Below are 17,300 nucleotides of genomic sequence, written 5' to 3'. Positions count from 1 at the left end.
CTGGGGCACTAGAACCGCCCTGTTATTTGGAAGTGACAACCAAGCCCGAGAAGCAAAACACGGGAGGTCTAAGGAGCGAAACATGGGCAACAGGAGGCTGCAGGTCCATCCCAGAGTAATCTCAGGGTATTCTGAACAAAGTACAAGCAGGAGATGTGGCCATCTTTGTCTGTAAACAACTCTAAGTCAGAAAGCTTGCTAAAGTACCCCACGTCTGCTATGGTTCGAGTCACACACATGCATTTGAAGAAAGATTTTCAAACGTACAACCCATTTCAGAGAGTCATGATTTTCATTATGTAGTTTTTTTTATTTTAGATGAACATTATTGTAAAAAAAAGTTCACCTGGAATAAAATCCTTTAAAAAAATCACACAGCATCAGTATCAGTACACAGTTCATGAACTGGCTTAAGCGAGATTAACCACAGGACAGGTGCACTTTATCTGCAGGAGCCTTTCACATGAAGCCTTCGGAGCGAAAACAAAATACACTGAAGCTTACACAGAAGGATACTTCTATGGAAACACTAGGTATTTTCCATTGGGGCATAGTTTCAGTCAAACGGTTTATGGTTCTTTGCATTAAAGGAACTGCAGTGTCAGCTGCAAATAAAATAAAACCCATCTGTAAGGCCATAGGAATGAGTTACAATAATTAAATTCACATTTTTTAAAAAGGTAAGAAAATGAAGCAAGACATTCTATTAGTTCTTGGCAATAAGAAATGCAATTGCATATGGTACAAGCATTTTAAAAACTAAAGTAAAATTTGAAAATATCCCTAGAAATAATTGTTTGCTGATTTTCATTCCTGTATATTTTAGTCATTTAGATTTTCTTTCCTAGCGAGCATGACACCCATCAGTCTTATTATTAGTCTTTTATAAAGGACTCTGGTTCTACTGTGAAATCGTGCTGGCATTTGAAGTTTTATTGGCACGCCCTGTCTCTCTAGGTCTCTCTAGGACAAGGAATTTCATTTTTAGACATTCCTTCCCCCCTTCTTTAGCTATAACAAGAAGGAAAAAGGAATGTATTTTCCGTTAAAATAAAAACTCTAAATAAAAAACCTGATGGCAGAAATGACTGCTTAAAATCTGAGGCAAGTAAATGAACATAATGAAGTGCTGTTTTAAAATGTTAAGCTTAGAAGCTCATCTTTAAAGATTAAGAACTAAATTTACAAAGAAATCCGAGTCATGAACTAGAAAAGAAAATCTGCTTCAACGTGTCACTGCTCACAGGGAAAACTTTATATAAGCCTTAATACAGACTTTCAGGATTAGAACCTGTAGAATGGAGTTATAATCTCTTATTTAGAAATTTCTGCAAACTTTTATCTATATTGCACAGCTAAATTTATGAATGGAGACAAGGAGATAATACTTCTCTTTCGCACTATTAGATATGACATGTGTGTTCTATTCTAAACTACCTGCTACCTTTCTCAATGATGCCTTTAGTTCAAAACAAAACATATAATCTAAATTGTTTTGGATGCTTAAAGGCTGGCTCATTGTTTTCCTATCAGGTATTAGAATACTAGTTAGCTAAATGAGGTATAATTAAAAATAGTCCTTCCAAGCAAAGAGTATAGTCTTCTGAAAATTTATAACAAAGACTGCACAAAATGTTCGTGTGAATAGTAAGAAACCCTGCAGCACCTCCTAACTGATGTACAGGTGGGTTATTTTCTTATGATCTGTCTGAAGTAAAATATAGCTAAAATAAGTTCCCAGTGAAACACTTTACAACCAACTGACTTACATGCTACTTAGTTACAGCACATTTTCATTGTCTGATACCCTCAGACTCTATCTGAAAAGGTCTAGTCCAACCACTGGCAGAAATCAGCACACTGGTGATAAAGTGCAGCCACTGGGTGCCACTAATACCGCTGCAAAAATCTTCATGTGCCTTATCCCCAAGACCACAAAAATGTCCAAGTGGAACTAGGTTTCTTCAGTTTCAGCAGGGAACGGACAATTATCTCTCACTATATTCATCTACAAATAGAAAAAATAATGCACTATATGTACATTATTAAGCAAAATGGAATATTTATTGGGTCATTTTACCATGCAGAAGGTGAATTTCCTATGTTCTTAGCTCAAATTATATACAATTTAGCAAGACTAAATGTAAGAAAATAGCAAGGAAGATTTATTTCTATATAACAGAGAATATACCCCGATTTGCTGCTACTTCAAAGAGCACCTTTAGACTCCTCTAGCTTTTACAGGCTTTTTCAAAGTGAAGTTCATGGAGACTAGTTATCAATCTACATAAGACAAAAGAGAGAAGGAATAAAACAAAAGCCAAGCGTTCTATTGAAAAAAGGCTAACCACAGAATCCGTCAGTTTTGGTTTGCAGACAACCCCTGAGATATAAATCAAAGTGTTAAGACACCAAAGAGTCAGAGGTAAATTACGAAGAGAATTACATTCATACATGGTGTCAGAGCACTTGCCTTCTAGAAACAACTTTGTTGCGCTCCGGAAAGCTTAACTGCTTGGATCTTTCTTCAGAAAATTAGTGACTACAAAATGTTTTCTAAGAAACTAATTCTTCTTTCCAAAAACACATCTGATTTTAAGATGGTAGACCTGCAACAGCTCCCAGGGAAGGAACGGCTTCCTTACACCCGGACACCACAGGTGCCTGTGAGGCTAAATTTTGTTAGCAATATGTTTCGTGTACCCATCAAAAATAGCTCTGGAATATTTGCTGCAGCTAAATTGTGCCTAAGTTTTCAACCAAGTAGCAACGGTTGGGTGGTTCAAGCATTTTAATGATACGTCTGAATTGGAAGCTGAATTCTCTGTGGTGACAAGCAATCCGTCTCCACTTTCATTTCCCATTTTTAACTTCAAGCATGATGGTGAACTCTGTGAAACAAAGCAGGCCTAAGAGGAAGAGTAATTACTAACAGGACTCATTTATTCCTCCCTTCAGCGTGATGACACTGAAGGCTAGAACAAAAGCAACGACACAAGGATCTTAATTTGGCACGTAAGTGAACACTAAGTACCTTTCTTATGTGATGGTTTCATCTACAAAAGTTATACCAACACCAGTGTTTTGTGAGAATGGCAGCTGAGCTTTTGGCTGGCTTTGGCCCAAATGACCAGACCAAGTTCTGCAACAACGAACCTGAAGAGATGGAACTGGGTTCTACACATTCACCAATAATTACTTTAAAGCTGAAATCTTGCTCATATTTTTCTCTAATGAAAAGGCAAGACTTTTCTTAGAGATGTACTAGGTCTATTTACTTTTTTTTTAAAAAGCCCAAGTAAAACCAGAAAAAAAAATCATTGTGTTCACCATTACCAAGAGCTATCTCTACTAAATTTATGTTAACAAGTTAGTTTCTCTCCCTACAGGTAAGCTTTCTGCGGACTAAAATCTAAATCTATATCCCATTAACTCTTATAGAAAGGGAACTAGGTATTATGACTACACCAGCCAGCTGAGAAGTAACCCCCCCAAAAAACCATGTTATGTGTGCTGATGCGGTGGAACCACAATTGGATGCCAAAATAAAGCCCTAAAGGGTGCACCTCTCTGCCCACGTAAAATTTCAGCTCCACAAGTTCACAACTAGGAACTTGACGACAAGAAACAGACAAAAGGGGTCAAATAAGTTATGTTTTGGATAACTGAGTGGTTGCAATAGGTCAAGCATAGGAAAAGAGAGCAAAAACACACCCCGGGAAAAGTGAGATTAAGGTAATTTCCCAATGCAGTTTTTATAGATCAGGTAGAGGGAGTTAACTGAAAAAAGTGATTTATTCAGCTACCCAGACTCACTGGAAAAAGGTTAGGAATGAAGCAAAGCACTAAGTAATAAGAAATAAAGAAATTGTGGCCTCTGATGAATAGCTGAGCATTTTTATAAATTTTCAAGATAAATTTTATCAGAACTTAATGATTCTTATTTAAGAAAATCACAAATCAGAGCCCTTAAATAAATGCTGTGAACACAGTAACACCTAGTCGTATGAACCGGACCAGGTGTCCTTTCATTTTAGTACACTGACCTCTGCTTTCAAAGCTCTACTCTCGGTTTGAACGTCCCCTAAAGCACAGATGTGTCTAGAACTTCATGAGGCGAAAGTATGTGCATATGGGTCTGTAACAGGGAAGGGCTGACACTGAGTGCAAAGTGAAAAAGAGCAAGCAGCTTCTGCAACAGGCAGTAAAACAAAGGGAAAAAGCAAAGTCTTGCAAGTGTCTCCATATCATTGCTTCCATGTTTGAAAAAGGAGCCTGTAATCTTGAGAGGCCAGGAGGCTGGCGTCCCCGCCGTGTTCCACGCGGAGAGGTCTGGGTGCGGAGGTGCTCTCAGCAGCAGCCTGGTGGTGTGACTCTGAGGCTGGGTGACCTGTGCTTTCAGAGAAGCAGGAGAGTGTCCTCTGGGTGCGCTGCAGTCTCTCAGAGAAAGTTCATCAAAGCAGCGAACAACGGAAGAAACTGGTCTTCTTTGATCGGTTTTCTGTTATTTTCACTGGTCCACCTGCCCCTGATGAATTGCTGTCATTCTAAAACACAGAAGATAAAGTTACCCAGAAGTTTCATAGTCTGACCCCAATTATCTAAAATATAACAATTCCAAACCATACCATAAATGTGTATTAAGTAGATTATTTTATTAGAAAAGGAACTGGTTAAGCTCAGATGTTGTTGGTTTCTTTGGAATGGTGGATTAAAATGAGAAAAATGTTTTTAGGATAGCACTTTTTATTCATATTAATATCAGGTAGGAAGCTCCCATTTCCAATTCCAAGAAATCACTGCCAAAGTTTCAAGTGCAATGATGGAAACAGTGTTAAGATATTGGTGACCCCTTGTTAGAGATAAGAAGGGTTGGCTACATTAGGTATACAATTACACTCAGAATTCAGGTTAAAATAAAGTTCAAGGAAACTTTAGTAACTTTGAGATCATAATTACATGTAGTTATATGTCACATCAAAATTGAACTAGATGATATTATGGAAACAATCAAATTTGTGCCATTATTATTTTGACTATTCAGATCAAAATTCAATTAAATCCACTTAACGAGCCAAACGAAAGAACGGAAACAGCCACAGTTCAGAAATGAGAAACCCGAAGAAACAAGCAGAGTCAAAGCACAACCAGGTGAACATGTGAGTCAAGGAGAGATGAGTTATTGTGAATATAGTAGAATCAAGCCCATCCTTTTAATCAAATAAATACACAGCATAAATAAAACAAATTTATAAACTGCGTAATGAAAATAAAAATTGTAAGTGATACAAACCATTTTTCTGTTGAGTTTTGTCATTATATCTCGAGCAAGTGTAAAAAATGCCTAAAGGTAAACCAAAAACTGCATTATTATATATTTATATTTTAAAAATAGAAATATAGAATGTTTTCATTCTATATTTATTATCTTAAAGCCTTTAGTTGAAAACAAACATAACTGTAATTATAGTATATACATGACTACTGTATCTTATTTTTCAATTACATCATAAACATTTACCAATATTATCGAAATGTCATTCATCCATCAAATATTCTCCACGCTTTATATCTAACCCAAATTCCTGGGGTGACACGCTTTTGGATTACGTGTCGCCTCCTCAGCACACCGACAGCAGCTCGGGGCAGGGCTCCGTCGGAGCCTCGTCTGCACACCCAGAGCGGGCAGTGTCTGGTCTGGGAGATGCTGAGTATGTGTTTAACGGGCAAACGAGTAGATACAGTTTACCCTTTACCCTATACGGTGTAAAAAAAAGCTGTTTTTACAAACATCTCTGCCTTTTATTCCCAATGTCCTCTCTTTTGAATCACTTTCACTCTTATACCTGAGAACATACATAATTTTAAGATCCCGGAATCCTGACAGCGCCAGCAGCTGAATCCGCCACAGTGGAAATCAGTTCCAACCGCAGCAGAACAAATCTGACTTATCTCAGTGACATCCATGCCTCGCATCTGTGGCCCCAAATCACGCATGTCTGACCCTGCCATCACCCCTACTTTGTTTCCAGGCAGCCGAGACTCTCAGGTCGTCTTCAGTGGTCTCCGGGCTAAACTCACGGCTATGCCGGCCTCTCCATTCCCAACCATGCCAGAGACCCCAAGATATTCTGCAGAAGGATTATTTCCAATCAAGTCACACAGAAGCTACACACTGGTGGTGTGTCGCTGCCACACTGGTCACCTGTGAGTGTAAATTTTTAAATGACCCCACCCCAGTTTTTGTGAGGCCAACCACACTAAGTTAAAGCTCTGGGGAAATCGCTAACTTCTGCAGAAAACCAGGCCAGAAGCAGCAGCCCGGGCCACTGCCAGCTCCACATTCCCATAACTCAGCGTCTCTAAGCTGCAGGTGTGGTGAGGGTTCGGCCGCCGACCTACCCAGGCAGGCCCGGGTGCCGAGTTCATTCGGAGGGAGAAACCCCACGTGGGCCATCTCATGGTGCAAGCTTTTCTCCAGCCTCACCATGAAAGCTGATGGAAGAGGCTCCCCTCTTTCTGATGGAAGGGAATCCTCTGCTAGCAAGCAGAAAGTAGCATTTTTCTGCTTATCCATGCTCATGGAAATACATCAGTAGGGACCCTGTTTCCTAACACCCATTAGCCAACCTGAAAAAATGGGTTTTATTCAAAACCAAGAAAAAGTTCTGATCGGTGTCCACTATCCAATAGTTATTTAAGCCTTAACTTTTAGCCATGACGAATTGGTGAACAGTAAGTAGCTCTAGCAATTAACTGTTTATAAAATCATCGGTATTATTAAGTGAATTACATGTATTAAAACATATTACATGTAATAATTTTATGATCTGTTTTTAAAAATAAAGTAGTATCAACAATTCCACCTTTGGTAAAGAAAATCTATTCTTAGAAGACTTTAGATTGATTTGGTTTTATCAGTTAACATCTTGAAAATTTATTAAAGTACTCTGATAAACACTTTCTTACTTCTACTAAAAGCTATCATGTTACAATGTAGCATGCTTAATCTACTTCAAACATGTACCTAAGGGAATCTGTTCAATGAGCTGACAGTTTAATTCTTTCTCTCTCTCAAGTGAGATTAAGACTCTCCTGCTACAGGCTGCTGTAGGGTGACATGAACAATGATGAATAAGCAGAGGAAGGCACTGCACTTGGTCAGCTAGTGCGACCAGTGCGGGACCTCCAGCTTCCGAAATATAGGGAAAAACTAAACTTAAACTGAATGTCTATCTTCTGTTAGTCAATCTTAACCGAGCAATCAAATACATTCCATGTGGAGGTTGGGTGCTAGAAATTCAACAACCAGGATCCACATAAAAGTCAGAAGCTTGCACAATGGAGGTAGAGTTCACATGAGGCATTCACTAAGTCAGAAAAAAGCAAGGCTTTGAGAATTGCTCGAACAAAGGCACAAGTCACCAAACCTTTCTTTCTTACCTCTTCTACATTTGTACTGGATTTTGCACTTGTCTCCAGGAATTTAATCCCATAGTCAATTGCTAACTGAAAGGCAAACAGAAACATTTAAATTCAGTGCAAGTTGCTTGAACATATAAAGCACTTGTGTTTTCTAGGTTTTTCAAAGTCCCAAAGGTAGAGTATTAGTTTGCAACTCCTGTGGTTCTTAAATCTCTTTGTTTCCTTCTATTGTGTTTGAAATTGAGATATCTAATTCATAAGTACCACTGCACCACATCCACTCAGAACACAATTTATGTACTTCTCTTTTTCCTGATATACTTTCAGTTCTCAGTATACTTGTACGAAAAACTATGAGACACTCACACCTACCATTTGGGATTCATTCACTCCCTTTTATTTGCTCTGAAAGTACAATTAATTCTCCAACAGTTACTATACTGACTTTTCATGATTTTTTAGTAAACTGGTGCTTAATAGAAAAGCTTGAGACACTAAGTCCTCATTGCTTTGGATTTTATTGATTGTAACAAATGTGAACACTTCCATATTTCCATCTACTCACATGAGTTCCTGGTTCATTTATAACACCAAGATTAAGAGAATGCTTTTAGGAGAAAAAAGTTTCAGTCAGATTGAAAACTTTGTCACACATACACAAAACACACACACACACACAAGTAATTAAAGCAAAATTCCAAGACTTAAAAATTGAAGCCTCTAAGTCAATTCAGAAAATGTCACAGAAGTACTATATTTTGCTGTGTATAATGCACACTTTTTTGGCTAAATTTCTGATGGAAAAATAAGGATGCACGTTATACATAGGTAGTACTAATTCCATATCTATATAAATGTTTTTAATTCTTTTATTTGTGCTTATGTATTAAAAGTATAACTCTAGAAAGCAATAACAATAACCATATGCAAAATAATGCCCTGGAATATGATAATTGGTTTTATATATAAATTAAAAATTAAATAAAAAATTAAAATGAAATATTTTTTTCCTGAAAGTTTGGGCCAAAAACTTGGGTGCTTATTATACACAAGAGCACATTACATATGGCAAAACACGGGTAAATACGTATATATAATAAACTCCTTTGCTTTGCAACACACAAAATAGAGAAATGTCTATAAATGACCTATAAAATGACATTCATGGCTTGCTCAGTTACCAGTTTATCCATAATGACCTAAATATAATGTGTAGTACAATAAGTCTCAAAAAACATAATGAGTTGGAAAACGATTGCTGTTGAATTTCACCTATCCTATTTTTTCAAAGAGAATAAATGATCTGAACTTCAAAACTGCGCATTTTCACACAGACGCGGGAGAAACAGCCTGAACTCTAAGCTGCAGGAATCTGAGAAAGAAGCCATTTGTATGTCCCAGAAAAGAGCAAATTCCTCAGGAGTGAGTCATGACCGCATAGTATACAGAGCTGGATCTCGAATACTAATTTGCACCATTCAAGCACGGATTACATCTCTTTGCTGCTCTTAGAGGATTGAAATGTAGATATTCAAAAAACTTAAACCAATAATCATACTAAGAAAATCAATGCTTAATGTGAGGAAACTTGAATCCTTAGGCATTCAGCCCAGATTTACCTTCTCCCCTCGTTCTTTTGACACTTGTCTTCGGTCATTCATGTCACACTTGTTGCCCAGGACCATCCTCTCCACGTCCGAAGAGGCGTGCTGCAGGGAGAGAGCCGGCGTCAGAGAGACGGCCTGGGAATGGCGCCGTCCTCGTCCAACAGACAAGCCCCAGCCTGTCAGAAACGTACTCACGAATTTAATAGTTAAGGCAAATAATCTTTCACTCAACACAAGGCATGATTCAGAGAAAATTTTAAGATGGGAAGAGGGGAAAAGCTACAGTGGAAGAGGCTATGCAAACTTACTTCCCAAAGGCTTTTGGTTATTCTCGGCTTTTTGTACATGAACAAGCAGAAACAACTTACGGTTCTCTAACAGTGAAACGTTCAAACACTAGTTTGGGTCAAAAAGAAAAAAAACATGGTGCCAAGTGAGCCAATGGGGAAGGTGTTCTGGATTCTGAATTACTTAAAAAAATAAATTCTTATAGGTTAATGTGAGAGTATACAAAATTACTTCTGAGAAGATTTCTTTCTGAAACGTCAAAGCCACTTAAAAAATCTTAAATGCCAATCAATCTGAAATTAAATAAAATTTCAAATATCTAAGATGGAGAAAATGTTAGAAGGGCAAAATGACAAGTTGCTGGAATAAAGACATGCTCTCTGCCAGTCAAACAGATGGTGAAAGAGAAAGAACCCGAGAATCGGATGTTTTAATCCTGGCTCTCCGTTTCAAAGGTGAGTCACTTCTTTCTGGCCTCAGCTTGCTCATGTGTAAAGTGGGGACTTGCGTTAAATTATTCCAAGATCTGGCCAAGTTTAAAATCCTCTCTCTGCCTCCACCCCCACTCCAACCCAGCAGGGTAGTCAGACTGGCGGACGCGTGATCCTGGCCTCTCCACGCTCCCCAGAGCCAGGGCCTGGCCTGCCCACGGCCCACTTCTCAGCAGCCCAGCTGCTGCTCCAGGGGCCAGGAGCCCCGTTCCAGCGCCTGGCAGCTATCCTCAGGACGGCCTCCAGTACCACCGTTCTCTTCCTATACGTACCTCTTCGATGTTTCTTATCCAGTTTTTAATATTGTCAAAGGACTTTTCATTTGTGATGTCATAGACCAGCATAATTCCCTATAGGAGAAAAAAAGATCTTTATTTAGTACTGCATATATTTAAAGTTACAAAATATAATATAGATGTACTCGTCTCCTCTAGAAACGTTTTGGGTATTTCCTTTCTTTTTCCCTTTCTCTTTCTTTCCTCCTTTCTTTATCAAAGAATTTCATGATACTATTGGGTTGGCCAAAAAGTCTGTTATTTTTTTTCTGTAAAATAAAAGACATATTTTTCATTTTCACCAGTAACTTTATTGATTTGGATATTCTGAGTAAGTCAGCCATCTCCCACATTGGCTTCTAGTGGGTAGAGGCCAGGGGTGCTGCTAAACATCTTCCAAAGCATAAGAGAGCCCCCCAGCAATTAATTATTTGCCCAAAATGTCAACAGGACCAAGAAATTTCACAAACCACTCTGATATGTTCAGTCAGTCACAGTACCTCCAGACACCAAATAAATCTGTTTTGGGGGGTTTCAGTTGCATTTTTAACCTTTCTTGAAATAATAAAGCATAGTATGCTGAAAGTGTAACTTATTTTCTTCCATCTTCAATATTAAATGGCTGCACAAAAATTCACCAATTCTGGTAAGTTTTTTTTAAATGCACACTGATATGACAGCTGTCACAATACAATCTAACACAATTGTTCTGAGTGAAAGACAACTAAGCACTACTAGAGTCATCTTATGGAAAAAATGTAATGGACTTTCTGGCCAACCCAATATTTTAAAGTGCAGAGAAGCAAAAATAAATAAATAAATTCTTCCATTGTCTCACCATGTAAATAAATACTCTGTTAACATTTTCACTGTTAACCTTTAATGAATTAGTGATTATGGTAAAGATGATACAGCCTTTCTACCTGACCTCACATGATAAGAATCGGCACCAACTAGAGCTAAAAGAGTGTTTAAGTTACAACAGAGATAACATCAAGTGTAAGAGGCAATCACTTCTGTTGTGCACTTGTGTATTCCAAGTAGAAATTGTCTTGCTTCTTACTTCAATACTAAGATTGTAATATATTGTTTTAAAAGTACTTCTTTTTACATCGCCTGATCAAAATGTCACTATCGCTCTGGCCAGGTGGCTCAGTTGGTTAGAGCACCATCAAGTACACCAAAAGGCTGCAGGTTCGATTCCCAGTCAGGGCATATATTCCTAGGTTGGAGTTTAGACCCCTGGTTGGAGTGCATATGGGAGGCAACCAATCCACGTTTTTCTCTCTCTCTTTCCCTTCCACACCCTCTAAAAAATCAGTAAACACATCCTTGGGTGAGGATAAAAAAGAAAAAGTTACTAACTATCAAAGTAAATCACAAGTACTTAAAATATAATACATTTGTCATAGGAGTTTAATGAAAGACATTGTCATCGTGTTTTTAAAGACCTCATGGCTGGTGTTTCTAAAGGGTTTATCTTTTAAGTGCTCTAAATGAGATCTGTACGCTAAGTATTTCAGAACCCGTCTCACCAGACCACCCCTGTACCAAGTGCTAGATCTGCCCACCCCGGCCGTCGGGCAAACACTCAGTAGGCAGCTGCCATGTGCCCGACACGGCACTAAGTACCACCAGCAGTGAACGGGACAGACAAGGCTCCTTCCTCTCACGCATGGACGGCAAACAAAACCATACACCAATAATTACACAATTAAATACAATTCTGGTAACTGCTATGAAGAAGTACTAGGAGCTCTGAGTGCAAACGCTAACCTACTTTAACTGATGGGCTGGGGCGGCGGGGAAGGCTTCCCCGAGAAAGTGACCCTGAATCAAGGTCTGAGGGCAGACCTAGGCCAGGGGTTGAGCCTGGTGTGGAGGAGAAACGCTGTAAGTATCTTGCTGACCAGGAAGGCCCAGAACCCACTGGATGCGAGTGAAAGAAAGTCAGTCTGGCAAAAGTGCACGGATCCAGTGAGAGAAGAACATAAGATGTGGCCAAAGAGACAGACAGGGGTCAGATGTGACTTGGAGACCACTACCTGGACATCACTTCCCAGATGTCCTTTCGTGGTCACTGAAAACTCAACAAAATAAAACACAAGGTTGTCTTCGTCCCTCCAAATCTTCGCTTCCCTCTTGTCCTCTCATTTTGATGAAGGGCGACAGAATCCTGTCAGTCGGCCCAAGCAACCCTGGGAGCACTCACTCTCACAGTGGGTCAGTCACCAAGTCCTGCAGGCCCAACAACATCCCCACCCCACACATGAACTGCCTTATTCATGTTCTCAGCAACTAACCTTTACCTGGGCTACTGTCACAGTCTTTAACTGGCCCCCTGCTTTCATTCTTAACTACTGCTAATCCACTCTCCACAGGAACACTAGTTACCACTTCATTGATCCCTCTCCATGGTACTTATAATGAAGCTAAAATTTCCTAACAGGGCAGGCAACGTCCTTCTGGGTCTGGCTTCCAACTTTGTAAATGAATATCAAATGGAAATGGGAATAAAAATTAATCATATACAGTACAAATATCCACACAGACAATCCAGAAAACAACAAAATGTTAATAAAAGCTATCTCAGGGTGGTAAGATTTTGGATGATTTCTTGGGGTTTTCAAAGTTTTCTATACTACATGTAACAACTGTTTGACAACCAGAAAAATATGTATTATTGTATAAATGACAAACAGTAATATCCTCTATTATTGCCTGAAATGCAAATATGTCACTTTGGCTACACAAAGAGATTTTTACAACTGTCAATGTAAATAATTTTAAAAAAATCAAAGTGAAGAACTACACACTTAAATGGTAAATTTTATGTTATGTACATTCACCACAAAAACAAACCCCTTAAAACTGAATCGGAATAATTCCTGACACAAAGTCTTTAGCTGCCTATAATATCAACATTAACCAAATAATTGCTATAGCTCTACAACCCTTTGGGCTACACGGACAACCCTGACCTTTACCGCCTTGTGCCTGTCGAGCGGCGCTCTGGATGGGTCACACAGGAAGCGGGAGCGCGTGAAGTGGTTAAGGACACGGGCTCTGGAGTCAGAGGTAGGTCCTCCGAGATCCTAGAGTCTCCATTCCTTGTTTGTAAAATGAGGGCAGCATGTTCTCCACACTCAATTCTTTTGAGAATCTACAAGATATTACGTACAAGGTACCTAACCTAGAATCCACGACACAGCTTGGACTCAATAAATGGCAGCTATTTTTAATTTATATCTTTGGTTTCAACAGCAGAAACCCTTTGACTATTTCTTATGTAAGCAAATTGATATTATAAATCAGATGGAAATGCAAACTCAAGTATACTAGTTAAAATTTTATATATCTGATATGTACCCATAATAACAACAGTTTCCTCAAAATTCTTAAGACAGTGTTTGTCTATGAGAAATGCCGACAACCAATGATACGGTCCTTTTCTCCAAAAGCCTGACTGTCCACCAGGGTTACTGTTACACCTGCCTATAAATGTTGTGGAGAGTTTAAAACAGACCGGAAGACCCTATGATGGTGGCAGACCCCAATGTAAGGCTTACTGGCACACTGCATACCTAACCCAGCCCTGCCGAACCTGGCAGAACCAGCACTTGCTGAAATGAGAATGTGCCCCAGCAAGAGCACGATGGCCCCGACAGAATGTGAGGGCTCCACAAGCCACTGGAGCAGATAATCTCCAGATCTGGGACTTCAGCAGAGCAGGATTTCCAGAGGATTTCCCGAAAATTGTTTCTGGGCCTGAAATTTTCCACTGACTCACCCCTTCAGCAAGGATTTATTGAGCACCTACTATGTGTCAGACACTGGCATTACAGCAGAACAAAAGAAACAGAAAGGCCTACCTCCAAAGTGGAAAAGACAATACTGTCTTAGAAAAGCCACAATTCCTAATTATTTGAAGTAATGTGAAGAAGGACTAGGCAGTAGATAAGTGAAATACAATCTTCACATCTAAAGTAAACGACACATTTCAATGTCTTCCTTCCTCATACTGTGAACGAGAGCCTGACAACCATGGGAAACACTCTCCGCTCTAGCTGTTCCCGCCCACTTTCTAGTGAAAGCCAGCAGGCCAGTGTTGTCCATACATCATTCCTGGAAAATTAAAAAACTGGCCAATAGAAAAGCTTGTATTTATAAGACGCCTCTAATTAAAATTACCTATAAATTACCATATTTTGCTGTGTATAATGTGCTCCCATGTATAATATGCACCCACGTTTTCTGCTCATTATACACGAGATCATTATACCCATGGTATGTAATCATTGTACCCATGTATGACGTGCATCTTTATTTTTTTCCTCAAAAATTTGGCCAAAAAAGTGCTTGTTATACATAGTGAAATACGGTATTCCAAATCATCCCTGCTAAGATTTTCTTATTTATCCCTAAAATCATGCCTGGGGAAAACAAACAACAAACAAACAAACTTCTTCCTGGCACAGAAGGTAAGGCCCTTCCCTTTGACCATAATCTAAGCAAAACAGAGAGTAGCTGACAACTGTTTTTCTTAAAACGCTGACCGTTCACAATTGTAAAAGTATCACAAGAGTGAAGAGTGGGGATACGTGCATTAAATGCTCAGCAGTGCACAGTGCCAAGGCGATAGGGCCTTGACAAGGAGTACCCAATATTTCTGCGGGGTGAATTGCTGGTACTCAGACAGGACAGGGTAAGTGGCAGTGCAAGAGGAAGGGAGGGCAGGACGATAATAAAGGGATCTGTGGTTCAGGGCACGTCTTCCGGAAAGCGAAGGGACAGCTACCACCCTACAGCTCTGTCACCCTGACACAACCCCCAGGAACACAAGTCTTTTACACAATAAGCTGGGTATGATGGCAGCTGATACCCACGTTCTACTAGGTTGAGTTTCGTGATCTCAGCTGCTCAGCCTTCCAAGATTCTCTGACTACACTGAGTTTCGTCAAAATCAAAAGTCCCAACTAGTGCTTGGATTAGGCCTAAAAGCCAGAAATAAAGCCCTGGCCTGGGCCTGACATTCTAGACATGGTTCCGTACAGCTCTGCTTCTATGCTGCCTCATTCACCACTGTACTCTCAGCACCACACAAAACCCACTTTGAGCCAACAAGCAGTATAAATGGGTTACATAAATGAAGCTGTAGGATGGACAATAGCCAAATGATGAGGTTATGCTAACAAGGATAAGGCTAGCATGTAGCAAAGGACTTGGCAGTCGAGATTCTAAGCCTCAAAGAGCCACCTATCATTAGGCTGTTTCCTAGCCAGTTGGTAGGTGCTGGTGGGGAAGAATCCACAGAGCTGAGCCATTAAGAGTGGATACTGTGGACCTGGTGAGAAATAAGGAATGATAGTGGCAGGATGAATGATGAGAGAGGTGAGGAATGAATACTTATTCACAAAGCCTGTGGTTTGCTAAGATATTATCAGAAAGACAAATCACAAAAATATACAGTAACTCAGGCTAATTACCTATTAATATTATGATGACTAATGGCAAAGTACTCAGGTACTAAATTAAACACAAAACATTTTTTTCACATCAAAAAATCTCTTTTCCCCATTGTACCAGACTTTAGCTTGAGTCCTACAAGCTTTGACAAATGAGTATTTGTGTTTTACTTTCACCTGAGAGTCACAAAGCCCAAAAAACACACTCACCATGGCTCCTCTATAGTATGCTGTCGTGATGGTTCGAAACCTCTCCTGGCCCGCTGTGTCCCTAAAATTTTAAACAAAGGAGAGAGTGATTTTAAAAGGCATCACCAGCATGACTGAGGAGAAACCTGAAACTGTAGGAGAGATAATTCTGGTTTGCTCACAAATGCAGCAGTTTCAGGAAAAAGGGGTATAAAATACAAAGAGAGCCTGTTGTGTATCCGTGAGCTGGAGGCGGCGGTGGCCACGGGAGCCTGTCAAGAGTTCACAATGACTTGGGTGAAAAACTTGGAGCTTGGTGATAAAAGCGGCAACAGGAAAATCCACGGCCTGCCAGGAGCTGGCATGCTGCGTTAGTCAAACACGTACGGGAGAGAACAGAGGAAAGTTCTACATCCAAGAGGTAGTTGGAACTCTTTTTCCAAATGCCTAATGATTAAGGCATTTTGCTCTCTTGAGTGAACGTCGGATTTCTGTGCAAAGAATGCAACTGGGTTGGACGTACTACTGAGTGAATTCTGCCCGGCAGAGCACACTAAAATGGATCTCCTTGTGAACTGTTCCAGCTATGGAGCCCATAATTAAATGGGAACCTGGAGTTCAACTCACAATGGCTGACAATGTTTCCAAAGGCTTTAAAACATGAACAACACCCCCAAAATTACATACGCATTTGTATATTCTTCCTTTTTAGCTGATGCCATATTCTAATGGCATACCATTAGAATATATTCTAAAAAATACAAAGGCTTCCAATTACATTTATTGAAGTAATGCCTATAAAGCAGGTGAAATTTCCTTGATATCTGGGAAAATCACTATTGCTAAATTGGGCACTTACCAGCAAAACTACGGCATTTTTCAGACTGTAAGACGCACCTTTCCCCCCAAACTTGGGAGGAAATGGAGGTGCGTCTTATAGTCTGAATGTAGCTTTACATTTACATTGGTGAAATATTATGTTATTTATGTTATTAAATATTTTGCCACTTTTTTGCTTCAAATTTTTTTTTTCTATTTTCCTCCTCTAAAACCTAGTTGCATCTTATGGTCAGAAAAAAATATGGTAATTCACTCCTTGTGCTACTTAGACAAACTAAGCTGTATAGTTTAATTGTAGGAGAGAAAGAGGCACTTGCAGAAATAAACTAGAAATCTAATGCATCCCAAACCCAAATAAGAGATGAAGGCCCAAAGAAAATACAATAAATTAAAAACAGTAAATCCTTTAATACTTATGTCTACCTTAGAAAACACTCACACGATGCCCGCCACAGCCCGGGGTGTGGTATCACCACCACCCTTGTTCTTCACTAGAGGAAACGGGCTTGGGCGGGGAGGGGTCCCGGCTCAGCCCCTGATCAGATCACACCCTCGAATGGGACTCAAGCCCCCTACATCTTGGCCACTTAGTGCAGGGTCAGGCCTCACCTCACAGTCCAATTCTTCTGTCACTGACCAGGATTAGCTGCACAGGGCACTTGTTTAGTACATGGCAAACAAGCCATGGGGAACGTGCAAAACCAAGCACCTTTGATTATG

The 17,300-nt window shown here is 39.7% G+C and overlaps 1 protein-coding gene across 1 annotated transcript in view; it reads right to left on the bottom strand.

The window, feature by feature from the left end:
* Window positions 1–1,801: 1,801 nt before the first annotated feature.
* Window positions 1,802–17,300, bottom strand: part of RAB8B (RAB8B, member RAS oncogene family) — a 58,089-nt gene continuing 42,590 nt past the window's right edge. The window contains exons 3-8 of the mRNA XM_037054065.1: window positions 15,762–15,822; window positions 10,084–10,161; window positions 9,045–9,134; window positions 7,444–7,509; window positions 5,294–5,344; window positions 1,802–4,547 (exon numbers count right to left, since the gene is read on the bottom strand). Coding sequence (XP_036909960.1) covers window positions 4,455–4,547; window positions 5,294–5,344; window positions 7,444–7,509; window positions 9,045–9,134; window positions 10,084–10,161; window positions 15,762–15,822 — 439 coding nt within the window. The 3' untranslated portion in view covers window positions 1,802–4,454. The remainder of the gene's footprint in view (window positions 4,548–5,293; window positions 5,345–7,443; window positions 7,510–9,044; window positions 9,135–10,083; window positions 10,162–15,761; window positions 15,823–17,300) is intronic.

This window comes from Sturnira hondurensis, unplaced genomic scaffold (genome assembly GCF_014824575.4).
Source record: "Sturnira hondurensis isolate 20B ecotype Veracruz unplaced genomic scaffold, ASM1482457v3 Scaffold0008196, whole genome shotgun sequence".
Lineage (NCBI taxonomy): Eukaryota > Metazoa > Chordata > Mammalia > Chiroptera > Phyllostomidae > Sturnira > Sturnira hondurensis.
The sequence above is the reverse complement of the archived record's forward strand: the minus strand, read 5'-3'. Positions and strand labels throughout refer to the sequence as shown.